At 23.4% G+C, this 16,962-nt stretch overlaps 2 protein-coding genes across 12 annotated transcripts; both read left to right on the top strand.

Annotated features, from left to right (window-relative positions):
* The first annotated feature begins 836 nt into the window (after positions 1-836).
* LOC552444 (polyglutamine-binding protein 1) lies at positions 837-3,304 on the top strand. Of its 2 annotated transcripts, none has more exons than XM_026442379.1 (6): positions 837-855; positions 2,023-2,132; positions 2,270-2,445; positions 2,513-2,693; positions 2,772-2,935; positions 3,004-3,304. In XM_026442379.1, the coding sequence occupies exons 2-6, from the start codon at positions 2,130-2,132 to the stop codon at positions 3,194-3,196; spliced, it is 717 nt and encodes a 238-aa protein (XP_026298164.1). In that variant the 5' UTR covers positions 837-855; positions 2,023-2,129; the 3' UTR covers positions 3,197-3,304. The 2 variants fall into 2 exon arrangements, with proteins under 2 accessions (XP_026298164.1, XP_624820.3); XM_624817.4 differs by lacking the exon at positions 837-855 and adding an exon at positions 1,519-1,904.
* Positions 3,305-4,760: 1,456 nt separating this feature from the next.
* On the top strand, positions 4,761-16,517 carry LOC412391 (transient receptor potential cation channel, subfamily M, member 3). 10 transcript variants are annotated; one of them, XM_395849.7, is made up of 21 exons: positions 4,761-4,913; positions 5,748-5,832; positions 6,057-6,139; positions 7,285-7,341; positions 8,235-8,421; positions 8,515-8,728; positions 8,828-8,987; positions 9,060-9,196; positions 9,281-9,437; positions 9,536-9,698; positions 9,786-10,094; positions 10,180-10,726; positions 10,798-11,009; positions 11,085-11,252; positions 12,132-12,191; positions 12,285-12,332; positions 13,413-13,625; positions 13,705-14,053; positions 14,136-14,281; positions 14,424-15,014; positions 15,101-16,378. In XM_395849.7, exons 2-21 carry the CDS (start codon positions 5,752-5,754, stop codon positions 16,376-16,378), a joined length of 5,160 nt encoding a protein of 1,719 aa, XP_395849.4. In that variant the 5' UTR covers positions 4,761-4,913; positions 5,748-5,751. The 10 variants fall into 10 exon arrangements, with proteins under 10 accessions (XP_395849.4, XP_016769204.1, XP_016769203.1 ...); XM_016913715.2 differs by lacking the exon at positions 7,285-7,341 and having other exon boundaries at positions 15,101-16,516; XM_016913714.2 differs by lacking the exon at positions 12,285-12,332 and having other exon boundaries at positions 15,101-16,516.
* The last annotated feature ends 445 nt before the right edge of the window (positions 16,518-16,962 follow it).

The following is a 16,962-nucleotide window of genomic DNA, read 5'->3' as shown; positions in this document are numbered from 1 at the left end:
GAAAAAATTCAAGAAATGTCAATAATTTTGCGTGTTTAATTTAAATATATGATATAAATTAGATAATATTTAAATTATAATAAATAAATTATAATATGATTATATATAATGTGATAATTCATAAATTAGTAATTTATAATATATTTAGTATAAAATAATATGACTAATATATACATTTATAATAGAAATCTATAAATCAAATTATAATTTTTTCACCCAAATTTAATACCAACTATTAATAATGTTTTAATCATTTAATCCCTATATTAAATAAATGTTAGAAATGATGCGAAATTAATTATATTTAATTTTTGAATCTCACACTTTGAAATAACATGATGCATTAAGTACTAAATTTGTTTTATTTTCATTATCTTATATTATTTGTTTTATATTCTTTATTTTATATTCTGATTTAATTTGAGATTGTAATATAAAAGAAATAAAACCATAGAATAAAACAGATTTTATATTTTAGGGAACTTTGTATCTCACATTTTTAAATATCAATCAAAAAAATTAGAAACATATTTTTTATTAAAATATATATATTTAACCTAATTAATTAATAAAGTTATTAAAGAAAACAAAATTAAAAATATCTTTTTTAATACAAAGTATATTTTCATATATACTTAATATACATATATATATATATATATATATATATATATATATATATATATATATATATGGTAATCAGGGCACAAACTACATACAAGAATAGATTAACTATGCAATGTATTTTTGTGGCTCAAATTGTTAGAATTTAGAGTTTCATTTTCGTGTCATTCTATCGTTATCAACCCAAAATTTGATTGTGGCAGGTTTCTTCTGGCAAAAATTATAAATAATGTAAGCAGTTAAATAAATTTTGATATCACGAAAATTTTTTTCTTGAAATTCCTAAAAAAATTTTGTATATTATCTTTTGTTTGATTATATATTATATAATTTTTTAATACAAAGTTAATTTGAAAAAAATTTAATTTTGCCATCATATTTAATTATATTCTTCTAATACAAAATCGAAAATATAATAGATTTTTAGTATTTTAGAGAATTAAAGTTTATTAGAGTAGGATAAAGACAGATTAATGCCATTTCTTGAATATTTAAAAATTTTTTTATTATTTATTATATTACATTATTGAATATTTTAAATTTAAAGTAATGTTTTTGATATTGAAAAGATGATTCTAATTTTTTTAATTTTCAATTCTTATTTTATTTTATTTTTAAAAAGATATCGTTAGTACTCAAAAGATGGCACTAACAATTAATTCTTATTCTATTTCGGTTCTCACAGTATTTACTATCTTTATTTATATATATGTATTTTGTCAAAAAGTAAAAAATATAAAAAATTAAAAGCATAATACTTTTTGTGCAAAATTTATATTTTTAATTTATATAAAAATAAATATATTTTTCCATACTTTGTTTATATTTATAAGATATATTTAGAAATCTATTTTAAATTATTTATAATGCCATATTGAAATTTAGTTTTAATTCTAACACTAGTAACGTCATAATCTTATTCTAAGTCGAATCGATAAGTTGAGTATAATATTAAAATAATAAAGCCTTTGAAGCGTTTTGATCCTAAAATATGAAATGAGAAAATATAGTTGATTTTATGTCTATTCTATATCTCGTTTGTGCCAAATATCATAAGATTATTTAGTTATTAAATATCAATTGATTGATAACACATGCTTACGAGATTTAAAATTAAAATAAGTCAATTATTCTATTCATAAGTATGTAAATATTTTTATATCAAGATTATAATTGAAAAAAAAAAGTGCAAAAATATTAAGATTATAAAATGCCACTTCCAGCTGCATTAGCTGCACGACTTGCTAAAAGAGGTCTTATTTCTGGATCAGAAAAACATGGTATAATCTTATTTGTATAAAATAAATAACAATTTTATTTTCTTTTTATTCCTTTATAAATAAATTCATTAAACAATTGTGAAATAAATAAAAATTTTATATCATAAAATATTTTTAGAATCTGCAAAAAAAGAATCGAGGAAAAAGATACATGAAGAAGTAATAGCTGAAGATTATGATAGCACAAAAGATGATATTAATCAAATTGATATATCACAAAAATTTATGGTAAATATTTTGAAAAAAATTTATTATTGCATAATAATAAATAATATTGTAATTATTTTTAATATATTGTTATAATGTATTTTAATAATAGTTTTTAAATTTAACTTCTAAATATTTAAATAAACTTCTAATTTTAGGGATATAGTGGTTGTCCAAATAAATATAATATTTATCATGAATGTACAAAAAAATGCAAAGAATTATGGGGTCTTGGACATGTACAACCTTCTGATAAATATTTAAAGAAACAAATAAAGTTAATACAAAGATATCCTTTACCAGAAACATGGAAAGCTGTTTATGATCCTGGATCGTTAGTATCAGTTTCTTTTTTTAAATATTTATATTTAATATACATTTAATATTTAATTTATCAATAGAGGTCAACATTATTATTGGGATTGGTCATCTGATTTGGTTTCTTGGTTACCACCAAGTCATCCAAAATGTCAAATATCTCAACCAGCTTCTCAATTAAGAGAAGAACTACATCTCAAAGCAGCAGATCAAGATGATAATATATCAAGTGATGACAGTGGTAGTGAACAAGAACCAATGGAAGTTAGTAATAACTTTCCAAAATTTAATATCATTAACATATTTTAATTATTATTATAAATAATTATTTAATTTTTTTAGGTGGATGAATTAGATATGAAAAAGGATAAGAAATCAGAAAATAGATCAAGACATAAATCAGCAGATATTAAAAGAAATCAAAGGTTAGAAAGATCCGAGAGTAAAGAAAAAAAAGACAGGACTTTGGATCCTATGGATCCAGCATCATATAGTGATATTCCACGGTAATATTTTTTAATAATTTACATATTTAAGCATAAAACATTGAATTTAAAATTTTCTTTTTTTATAGAGGAAAATGGTCTGATGGTTTAGCAAGACACAATGAAGCTAAAACAGGAGCAGATACAACTGCTTCAGGACCACTTTATCAAATGAGACCATATCCTAGTCCAGGTGCAGTTCTTCGATCAAATAGAGCTAATAAAACAGAATCAGAATCATCTAATAAACCTAAAGTATCATGTCCTGAAAAACCAGAATAAATATTTTTGTTTTTATATTTTCATTATACTTATTGTGAACATTTATTGTAAATATATCATAATAAATAAAAAATTCATGGATAATTTTATTATTTTTAAAAAACAAAACTAGAATTTTTTTCATTTTGTAAACTTTTTTGAAATAAATTTATTTTTTATTAAAAATTATAATTTGAAAAATCATTACTTAAAAATACGTAAAAAATTTTATATTTTATGTATTTAATTTTAATTGATTACAGATAAATTAATATACATTATCTAATAAAAAAAACATTTTTTATAATATATTTATATATATATATATATATATTTTATATATGAATTATTAATTGTATAATTTAAAACTTATTACATAAATATATAACTACAATTATATATTTAAAATTTATTTATAATTTATTTATATTATATATGTATGTATATATATATATATATGAGTGTGTGTGTATACGTGTATCTATTTCTTTAATAGAAATAACGTTAATAAATCTTGAGGTCGTTTTAATTAAAATCGTATATTGATGAATCATATCTTATAATTAAAAACATAAGAATATTACATCATATTAAATGTTAAAATGATTGCAATAAATAAAATTGCATGATTCATTACAATTAATTCTTGTTAGGTATGCAAATTTTTGAATTTTGCAGTTGATACTACTGCTGATATTTTCGAGTCTATGTTAGAGTTAACCTTGTTCTTGGCCTACTTTGTCAGTAATGATGCAGGGGAGCAAGCTCGATATTTCCAAGGGATGATACGCGAATAATGGAACAAATTTTCTGTATAAGATATTTCATTATTTTCACATATTTTCTTTAGAATTTTATTAACATTTTATCACGTTTCAAAACGTACATTTAATTAATAAAACGTTCAATAATGTAAAAAAGATGCAAACTATTTATAAATACTGAACAGTTAATTTGGGTGACATAAAAAATACGTATATGAAACACAAAAAGTGTTGCAAAATAATTACAAATGTGAATTATAATTTTCTTGCATTTATAATATTTTATACGCGATGAATTCAATTACTTGAAAATTTTCATTCGCATACTTTTAAGGTACGTATAAATTAGTATTATTATGTTATATTTGATATTAAATATTTTTAATATTTCCTATGTGCTTATTAATAATTGCATTATTTTCCATTAAAATAAAAGTTATATTCATTCATCAAAGAATTTAATTCAACAATTATATCCAGGTTAACTTATTTAGAAACACATGACAGATCACGAGTTTTCCCGCCGATTTTAAATTGTTACGTTTACAATATTTATTCGATTATTATTTAAGTTTTAATTTTTTCTATTGAAATTTTTATTTGAAATATGATTTTTAATAAGTATTATTTTAAATTCCTTATCTCTATATGAAATAATAAAATCGTAATATTGTATAATAAATTAAAATCGATTTAATAATATTTATAATAAATCTATGTCATTAAATTTTCGATAAATAGAATATATTACAATATTATTATCAATATTTTTATTAATATAGATTTACATTTAAATAATTCTATGATTTTTTTTTCAGATAAATCTTATTTATCAGTTAAATATTTATGAATAGTTACTAATCACAGTCTTTATTTTTGAATTGCAACATTAATTATTTTGTTAAACTTGAACACACACATAGTTCATGCAGTTCTATGTAGATATGATAGATAAAACTAAAAGTTGTCGAATGGTGAGTATAATATATTATAATATATTATAACATTATATTAAAATTCATTTCACTCTATCACAATTATTCCTTCTTCTTTATAAATGATATTATTTTACCTAAAATATAATTTCAAACAGCATACTTATTGCCTTTTCTCTGATCTTAAATTGTTTAATAATATTATAATTTTTTGTTTATAAAATTATTTTATTTATATAATTTGTCAAATGAATAAATTAAATTATATTAAAAATTGTTTATATTAATAAGCTTTACATATAAAAGTATACATTTCAAGAATAAGAATATTTAAATTTTCTTTTTCTTATCTATATCAGTTATCTTATCTTTATTGCATGTATATCTTGTCAGTTTCTTTAAATATAACATTTTTTATTAACTATTAATTATTCAATATTCTAGAAATTATATTTTTTTTATTATGTAATTGTTATATATTAATATATATAATGTTTTGTGTGATTTATTAATTATAATTATAATTAATAGATAATTAATTTATAATGTAATTAATTTATTATAAACATAATTTAAATTATATAATTTTTTTTATATGTATTTTATATAATTTATATATATATATAAATGAATTTTTTTTGTTTTGTATTTTACTATTATATACTATTGTTATATTTTTAACATTTTATTTTAATTTTTTTATTATATAATTATTATATAAAAAATTAAAATTTTAAATATAAGAATAGAAATATATAACAGATATAATATTCCAGTATTAATTTTCTTGATTTGTATTTTCTGTTTGATATTATCTATCTATTAGTTTTGTTTGATATTATCTTTTTAGTTAGTATATTGGTTAATGTTAAGGTGAATGCATGTATATATCAAGATGGCAATTGGAAGTATTATTTGTGGAGCCAGTACTCCTAAAATGAAGAGAAAAAAGGCAAAGGTATATCATGATTTATTTTCTTTATTTTTTTCCTCTCATTTAATATAAAATTTTTTATTCAATCCTTTGACATATTATCAATTATATTTTAATCAAACATTACATTTTTATGTGCTAACATTATATTGATATTATAAAATATTTTTTTATCAAAATATATATATATAATATGTATTATTTCATAATTGAAAATAATCATTTAAATACATTTAAATACATTATAGGCAACTGAACGCAGTTGGATAGAGGCAACTTTTCAAAAAAGAGAATGTTCAAAATTTATTCCAAGTGCAGATGATGAACACAAGTATGTAGTATTCATAATTCTTTTATTTTTTAAATATTTTAATAAAATAAATTTATATCTTATATTTACATTTATTATCATTTCCATATTTATAATGTCAAATATATGCTAAAACATTACATTGATTTAAATTATTATAGATTATAATTTTTTTATAAATTTTAAATTTATTATTTTTATAAAATAGTTTGAATAAATTATTTTTTAATGTATATCATCTTTGATATTTATATATATATATATATATATGATTATTACATATTTTTATGTATTTATTTATTTTTTTGTTAAATATAATTGTTATACATTGATGTATGAAGAGTTTAAAATAATTTCAGATTTTGATTTTTCAAATTTCTCTAATAATCTGATGAAAAAACGTTTTAAAAAAAGATAATTATTTGTAATTGCAATAATATAAATTTCAAAATTATTTTTTTTTTCTAAATAAAAAATCAAAATCATTTTGAAGTTTTTAAACAATATTATATATTTTTAATTTTACAGAATTTTAGATGATATTAAAATTTAATGATTTATATATTGATTTATATAATATGATTTTAAAATAATTTTAAATTAAAAAATTTAGATTGATTTCAGGGAATATTAATTTGTAAAATTTAATTTTTTTAACATTAAATTAGTTATTTTATTTATAATTTCGAAATAATAACAATTATATATATAAAAGATTGAATATAGGCAATAAATTTTTATTATTACAATTTATTATAAATTGAATACTTTTGTTAAAAATATTTTCTCATCAGATTTGCAAAATGATATAAAATATATATATATATATTTTTTAAAACTATATATATATTTTTTTTAAATTAATAATATTTTTGCAGAGGCAATATAAGCAGAATAATTACAATAATGATGATGATTTTTGAATTGTAATTTTAATTTTATATTTTAAAAATTCTATTTTTCAATTTCTATTTTTAAATATACTTTTCTTTTTTCTTTTCTCTTTTACATATAATGTTTATAATTAAGTTATTTTATTATTTAGATAATAACTTCAATAATAAGTTATTTAAATTCATTTCAAAATTTTTCCAGGTCATTACTAACATAATTCTTTATGTTCATTTTCTTTTCATTTACTTTTCTTTCTTTCATTCCATTTATAGGTTTATGCAAGTAAAAGGAGATAAGAATGCTGAATATGATGTGATTACCACTTCCAGGTGAGAGTTCATTGTGGGTTTTGTTGTGATTGGGAATCTTGCATCCTTTTATAAAAAGAAAAGGAATATAGATTTATTAAAAATATTTAATATTGCTTCTGCAAATATATATTTTTAAATTAAATATATTTCTGCTTTAAAAAGAAAATAATAATTTATATATTTCTTTTTTATAACATCAAGTAATTATTAATAATATTGACACATTATATGCATTCTATATAATTCTCATCAATAATGGTTTGTACCAAAAAGAGCTATTATATTTTAAGATTTTATAATATATGTTATAAAATTTGCAGTAAAATTGGATTATATATTTATTGAATTGCTTCTTTTTTTTAACTTCATTGATAAAATTTTATTTATTAATTTATTTTATTTGTTGCTTTTTATAAAACATTTTTTTTTCTTTTAAATTCATATTCATATTCAACATTATTCAATTAAATAATTAAATAATTAAGTATATTAAGTATATTATATTTATATAATTATTATGATAATATTATATTTTATAGTATTTAGATAATTATTTTGTCAAAGTTATTAAAAAATAATATTAATAAAAATTATTATATATAAAATAATTCGAATTTTTATTTCTGCAGTATAATTAGCATATAATTAGACTACATATTGAATTGATATATGTTGTAATTCTTTTATACTGAAAAAAATGATTAGATGCAATACAGTAAATAAAATAAAATTATATATAAAAATATTCTATAATATTTTGTTTTATATATTGTGAAAAAATTTTCATTTGTTTTAATCTTTGAAATTTATTTATACTTAAATGCATCTAATCTTTTTATTATTTAAATACATTTAACTTCTTCATTTTTTATTCTAGTAAACATATCAATAAATAATTATTAACATTATAGATGTTGTTGTGGATATTCTTATACTCATCACTGCAGAGCTGGCATAGATGTTCAAAGTTACACTCTTAGCAATACCAAAGAAAAAGATCGGGAACAATGGTCTCCCGCTAAAAATACGCGTCCATTTCCTACAGATGCATATGGTACCATTGAGTTTCAAGGTGGACCTCATCCAACTAAAGCTCAAGTAATTAAAAAATATATATGTATATATATATATATATATATAATATATTTTGAAGCAACATATTAAATTTTTTTGTATTAATTTCGTTCCTAGTATGTGAGACTTGCTTATGATACAAGACCGGAACCAATAGTACATTTATTGTGTCGAGAATGGAATTTGGGATTACCTAAACTACTCATAACTGTGCATGGTGGTCGTTCTAATTTCGAATTGCAGCCTACTTTGAAAAAAGTTTTACGAAAAGGTTTATTAAAAGCTGCAAAGACAACTGGAGCATGGATATTTACAGGTGGAACCAATACAGGTAAATTAAAATAAATATTTAATTAGATTGACTATTCTTTGTATTATTTAAATTTTATCATTAATATGTTATTAATAATTATATCATGATAATATTTAGGTGTAACCAGACAAGTTGGAGATGCTCTGCTATTAGAAAGATCTCAAAGGCAAGGTCGGGTTGTAAGCATTGGCATAGCGCCATGGGGAATTTTAGATAAAAGTCACGAACTTGTAGGCCGTGGAGGCGAAGTATCTTATGATTGCCTTTCATCTCCATGGTAAAAAAATTTTAATAGTTAATATATAATTTCATATAAATATTTACATTGATATTTTATGTAACTATACAGGTCTAAATATGCAGTTTTAAACAATCGCCATGCATATTTTTTGTTAGTTGATAACGGTACCGGTGGTCGATATGGTGCAGAAATTGTGTTACGTAGAAGATTAGAAAAATATATTTCAAATTTAAAATTACAACCATGTAAATATCTATATTCTTTAATAAATTTCGTTTATAATTTCTTTAATAACTTTTTTTTTTTATAACTGATAAATTTTTCATTAGATACACATAGCAGTATTCCTGTTGTGGCATTAGTCATTGAAGGAGGTACAAATACAATTCGGTCGGTTTTAGAATATGTCACAGACGTTCCACCTGTTCCTGTAGTAGTCTGTGATGGTTCAGGTCGTGCAGCTGATCTCATTGCTTTTATGCATAAGTAATAATATGGTCAACTTTTTTTTATATATTTTTATATATCATATTTTGTCAATAAATGATAAAAAAAATGTCAATAATGATAAAAAAAAAATTTAGATACGCATCTGAAGGAGATGGAGAAAACGGGGATATTGAGGGACCATTAGAAAGTATGAGAGAACATCTTTTAGATACAATAAAACGTACTTTCAAAGTATCTGCCGAACAAGCATCGCAATTGTACTCTGAATTATTGCAATGTACGCGTAAAAAGCACTTGGTAAGTTTTTATTAATTATTTTATGTAAAAATAATAAATAAATTATAATTTATATCATATATAAATAATAAAATTAAATTTTTATAGATAACAGTATTTAGAATAAGTCAAGAGCGACCACAAGAACTCGATCAAACAATTTTGACAGCTTTATTTAAGTCTAAACAATTATCTCCAGCTGAACAACTATCGTTATCTTTAATTTGGAATAGAGTAGATATAGCACGTTGTGAAATATTTGTGTACGGACAAAATTGGCCACCAGGTGCTTTAGAGCAGGCAATGATGCAAGCTCTGCAACATGATCGCATTGATTTTGTGAAACTTCTTTTAGAAAATGGAGTCTCTATGCGCAAATTTTTATCTATACCTCGGCTCGAAGAATTATATAATACCGTAAATTTTTTATTTTTATTATTTTTATATTTATTATATTTAATAAATTATTTTATTTATTGTATTTATTATATTGGTAATCTAGAAAGAAGGTCCATCAAATACATTGGGTTACATTCTTCGCGACGTCCGACCAAATATTCCACGAGGTTATATGTATACTTTGCATGATATCGGTCTTGTAATAAATAAATTAATGGGTGGAGCATATCGATCTCAATACACACGCAGAAGATTCCGTATGATCTATACTAAAGTAATGAAAAGATCTGGAGCACATCCTCAACATTTACATCGAAATAGCTGTATATTGGGTAACACTACTCGTTACTATTCAGGATCTGGTAGTAAACAAGATAGCTTAACGATGAGTTTGCTTGCTGAAACTTTGCCGGCTAATCGAGACACTCCGCTTTTTGATTATCCATTCAATGAATTGCTTATATGGGCTGTATTAACAAAACGTCAACAAATGGCTCTCTTAATGTGGCAACATGGGGAAGAAGCTTTGGCAAAAGCATTAGTTGCCCTTAAATTGTATAAAGCCATGGCACATGAGGCTGCTGAGGATGATCTTGAAACAGAAGTTTATGACGAATTACGAAGTTATGGAAAAGAATTTGAAAATATTGGTACTAATATTTGTGGTAAAATATTTATATTTTTATTATTATTATTTTTTTATAAAATAATCTTTTTATAGCTCTGGAATTATTAGATTTTTGTTATCGTCAGGATGACGATCAAACGAAACAATTATTAACATCTGAACTCCAAAATTGGTCTGGTCAAACGTGTCTTTCATTGGCAGTCACGGCTAATCATCGACCTTTATTAGCACATCCTTGTAGCCAAATCATTTTAGCTGATTTGTGGATGGGTGGTCTTCGTACGAGAAAAAACACAAATTTAAAAGTAAAGAATAGATAATTTATTTTAAAAAACATATACTATATTACATTTGATAATATTGTTTTAATTTATTATTAGGTCGTACTTGGATTGATTTGTCCATTTTATATAATATGTTTGGAATTTAAAAGTCGCGAGGAATTGCAATTGATGCCTCAAACTCAAGAAGAACATCTAATCGCTCTTGAAGATGAGAAAGAAGATAGTGATTCCGAACATGGTATACCAACAGGTCCAGATGTTGAGGTAATAAATTATTTTTTTTAATAATATTGCGATAAAAATATATTAAATAATTACATAATAAATTAATAATAAAGATTACTGCAACTTTAATAAAAAATTTTAATGTTAACTGATTTTTATGTTCAAAATATGAATCTAATTTATGAGTAAAAAAATTATAAAAATTCAGAACATAATATTATTAGTAGTATAGTAGTATAGTATATACTTATCATTGCATTTATAAAAGTTCATCATTACACATTTCATGCTGCAATTATTATTTCTGAACATAGTGGCAATCACTGCTTTATTATTTTCAATAACTTTGTCAAATTTCGTCCATTCGCAATATAATTTGAACGAAATTTTCATCATTTGTAAATAATAAAATTTTCACGTGAATAAATGCAATAAAAAATTATCGCTTTTGAATATTTATTTAAACTATAGTGTGTTTTTGAAATAATTTTCAGTAACACAATTGATATATATGGTTGCTGGTTTTGAACAGTTATTTAAATAATTGTTTGGAAACGTATACACATGTAGATTCTATCTATACAATATTAAAAAAATTTTTATAAATTTTTTTTATATTTGTATGTGTATTACATTTATTTAAATATTTTACACAAAATATAAAATATAAATAGATTATAATTATATTTAAACTATGCATTTTATAATTTTCAATTTTATTTGTAGCAATATAATAAATATTCTGTATAATTTCATTTTGTTTATTATTAAAATGTATACTTAAGTATATTGTCTGAAAAGATATTGATGTTTAGTAATTTACCAGTATTATATAATAGTATATCAATCGTTATTAGAGGTATTGAAATGTTTTTGTAATTCATAGACTATGTGGGTATGCGTATGAATTGTTTTTAGAAACGTCAGCGCAGGAGCCTGAGCGTACGCAACAAATCCAGCAGCCAACAAGGCGCTAAGGTATAACTATAATGACCTGAAATGCAATGATTCTATGATCAATAAGTTCACACTTTCTGGTGCACTTTTCAACTATCTTTCTTATGTTATTAGTTATCATCAAGGAAAACTTCTATTTATTCAGTATCGGAATCCGTACCGGTGAGGATGATAACTAACGTTTCTATTGTAAAACAAATCGTGTTGTATTGTTATAAATATTTAACAAAAAAGTATTGTACATTGTGATATTAGATAAAAAAAAATACCGCTAAAATATCGGTATAATTTCTATAAAACAAATATGAACGAGCTAATTAATGTATTTTTATACAGTATATAAGTTTTATATTTTTTAAACCTGATTTCATACCGATGTTTTTCATTTAGCGGTTAAAAAGTCTCTAACCATTGTCAGTCGTATGTTTTTGATAATTTATTCTTAATAATTTGTTATTGTTGAAATACAATTTAGTATTCAAAACATTATGTTCAGGAAATTATTTTTAATTGAAACATAAAGAAAGAAAATATTGATGTAACTATATTTTAAATTTTCACTTTTCCTGCATTACATTACTTAATTGCACTAATCATTTATGCTTATAGCCATAATTTTTAATATTATCTGCACTTGTTATTTATTACTTTTTATTCTTATCTGATTCTTATAATACTGTAGCAATTGATTATATTTGTTTTATTAAAATATACTTACATCTATTTTTTTTATATTTTTTTAATTTATTAAATATTTTTAGTTATTTATTGCTGATGTGGAATTTTTTGCACTAAAACTAAACACAACTTGCACATACCTCAAATAATATTCCCTTTTAAAAAATATATTACAAGTTCATCATATTTGTACATTTCATCCATAATTATACATAATCATGTAGTACACTATGATACATACATAATCAGAAATAATTATGTTTTTGTATAAAAATCAATGTATGTATCTATTCCTATTTTAATACCATAATATTTTAGAATGTTATAAAGGATTTTTAGTATTTGCTTCTTATATGCTATTTACCATTCTACCCAAATAATTTTTTTATTTTGTTAGCAACATCCGTACTGTAAATGGTTTTTGAGAATGATTAAGAATTAGTAAAGATGAACATTGATATATGTCTTATTATATTCAAAAGATTCCTATCTGTGTGTTAATGTCCTGTATGATCTACTATAACATGTGCATATATATTCTGAAATTCTAATTTTTTCATATAGGCTTTAATTAGCAACGAACATACTACAACTATTGTGAAGGAAACAATTGTACAAGAAAATGGTAAAGTACTAACAGATAATGATGATGGAATTCATCGTGCATATGGTATTCATTCTGATTACTATGATATCAAGAATAGCAGGCCATTAAGATTGAGGAAAAAATTGTATGAATTTTATACAGCTCCAATTACAAAATTTTGGGCGAATGCTGTAAGTTTTATATATAAATAAGTAAATTAAAATTTTAAAAATTATTATTATATATTTAACTTTATTTTTTATTTTATAGATAGCATATATGATATTTCTAGTTCTCTTTTCATACTCTATTCTCATACACATGGATGATCATCCATCATTAGCAGAAATTTATGCAATTGCGTATATTTGCACATTAGGATGTGAAAAAGTACGCGAAATCGCAACATCTGAGCCAGCTACTCTTTCGCATAAATTTAGTGTATGGGCATGGAACATGTGGAATCCCTGTGATGCAGCTGCTATTATATTTTTTCAAATTGGTCTGGCTTTGCGCTTAAGACATTCTACTCTTGATGTCGGTCGTGTTATTTATTGTGTCGACTGTATTTATTGGTACTTACGAATATTAAACATCCTTGGTGTAAATAAATATTTTGGTATGTTATTATATAAATTATATAAAAAATAGGCATACAAGTATATATAATATAATAAATAAATTTTATATTTAATATTTAGGTCCTTTGGTTACAATGATGGGAAAAATGGTAAAAAATATGACATATTTTGTGGTGCTTTTAATAGTGGTATTATTGAGTTTTGGAGTTACTAGACAGGCAATTTTGAATCCTAATGCTGAACCCAAATTTAGAATTATTCGTGATGTATGTATTCTCTATAAATATCATATATTTATATATTATATATATATTTATATATATGTATATATATATATTATATTTTTATTATTACTTATTCTATTCTTTTCTATTCTATATAACATTTTTTTATTCTTTTATTCTACAGATATTTATGGAACCATATTTTATGTTATATGGAGAAGTATATGCAGACAACATAGATCCTGATTGCGGAGACGAGCCAGGAATGATTCCATGCTTACCAGGCCGCTGGATTACACCAGCTGTAATGTCTATTTATCTTTTAATTGCAAATATATTATTGATAAATCTTTTGATTGCGGTATTCAATAATATTTTCAATGAGGTAAACGCGGTGGCGCACCAAGTTTGGATGTTCCAACGTTTTACTGTTGTTATGGAATATGAACAAAAACCAGTTTTACCCCCTCCACTCATTGTAGTTTGTCACATATATCTGGTGGTGAAATATTTGCTGCGATATATAACACAAGGAAAAGCAAGCAGTGGTGAAACATATGACAATGGATTGAAACTATTCTTAGAAGCAGATGACATGGAACGCCTCTATGACTTTGAGGAAGATTGTGTTGAAGGATATTTTCGTGAGCAAGAATTGAAATTGCAGATGTCTACAGAAGAACGTGTTAAAATTACTACAGAAAGAGTAGAGAATATGCATTCAAAGATCGAAGATATTGACAAAAAAGAAAATACTCAAAATGCTTCACTTCAGGTAATTATTTATTGTATCATTAATTAAAGTTATTTTATTATAATATTTTATTAAGAAATTTTATAAAATTTTATATATTATTATAGGCTGTAGAGTTTCGTATCCGCAAATTAGAAGAATTAAATGAACAAACTTTGGCACACCTAGGAGTTATCCACCGATTCATGGCTACTCATATGCCCAATATAGAGGGTTTATCAAATTTTGATATAGAAGGTCGTCAGCGTAGAGTATCAGAACGCTCAGAAGTTCTCTCAGAAACAGATTCTCATACACAACTACCGACTATCACAGCTAAACGCAAAAGATTAGTTCGGTCGATGACTGATGCCACATTTCTCAATTTAGGCCCATCATTAGATGATGATATAATGAAACATTCAGAAACTATTATGTCTCGTGAAAACTTGAGTAGAAATGAATCTTCTATAAGTGGAGATGGGCATATTATTCAAGATGATATAAAAACAACTACGAGCCAGGAAACTGAATTTAGCAAAATTGATGGTGAAAGAGAAACTATAAAAAAGGATTCACAATCGGATAGTAGAGAGACAAGCAGAGAACCAAGTGAAGAGCCAAGTAGTAAAGAACCAAGCACAGATCCAAGTAGACAAACAAGTAGAGATTTGAGTAGAGAAACTAGTAAAGATGCTACAAGCAAAGAACCAAGCAGAGAAGCTAGCAGTGAAGCACCAGCTTCAGAACCTATTAGACAAGATTCTATAGAACGACCTATCAGACAGAACAGTAGAACGCGTTCAGAATCAGATGACATAATGATATTGCCTTCCAATATACCAAGAGGTGTGACGTGGGCGGAACCGCGTGTTGCAGTGATTCCATCAGTGTCTTCAACAAATACGCAAAGATCTATTCTACTTGCTATGCGTGCTGAATATACAAGTATAACAGATGAGTTGGAAAGTTATTGTGGTCTTTTAAGTCCACCTCGAACACCGCCAATTTCTCCACCACCTTCAAGAGTTAGAAACTTGTCCGAAATGTCAAATCCTGAAATGGCTTGGCAAATTGAGAATGAACATTTACGTGATGCTGAGGAATGCGATTATCAACAAATGGAAGATTTGATACAAAGGAGATATATTGCAGATGATGAACCTTTGCATGTTTCGGATGAAGCTAGCGGTGGTTCATTCTTCATATCGAATGAACATAGACACCAACTTCGAAGAACTTCTGCCATCGATGAAGAGTCACGAAGACCTCCGCCTACTATTAGTGTGACCAGGGAAATTGAGCAAACGCTTTCAAGGCCACCAATCCGAGATTCGGAAAATTCAGATCCAAATGACAAGAATTTGAGCACGGTACCTGCTCCAGCATCAGAAACTATGTGTTAAATAGTACAATTGCCTGCAGGTAATCTTATCTTAATATATCTTATGAATTGATTTGATTCAATGAGATTGTACAAGTTGAAGCTATAATGAAATATATTTTTAATTATGTATTCATATTTTCTTTATTCATTTTATTGAAATGTAAGAAAATAAATAATACAATATTTTAAATGAAGAATGTTTTAAAATTAAAAAATAAGTTTTATATTTTTAATAAAATTTTTATTTCATTGTAGCATAAATGCATGTAATTTAAGTAAAGTGCATTTTTCTAATTACACACTTGATAATATATTTCGAAATTTATAAATCTTTTCTTATGATATTTTAATTATAATTTTTAATATAATTTTTAGATATTTTTGTCGCGTTTGTATGAGTGTTTGATTATTTTTATCCATAAAGTACTTAAATGCACATGAATTTGTATATATAAATATTAAAACTTGTTCATATCTCAATCAATTCGAATACTTAAATGTTTACATTAGAATTAGCAATTTTTAATCAATTTTAATCCATCATATACAATTTTTAAATAATTTATTGCTATAGCATAAGATTATAAAAATATTTGATTTTTA

Source organism: Apis mellifera, linkage group LG8 (genome assembly GCF_003254395.2).
Source record: "Apis mellifera strain DH4 linkage group LG8, Amel_HAv3.1, whole genome shotgun sequence".
In the NCBI taxonomy this organism is placed as follows: Eukaryota; Metazoa; Arthropoda; class Insecta; order Hymenoptera; family Apidae; genus Apis; species Apis mellifera.
This window is presented reverse-complemented; position numbering and strand designations above follow the sequence as displayed.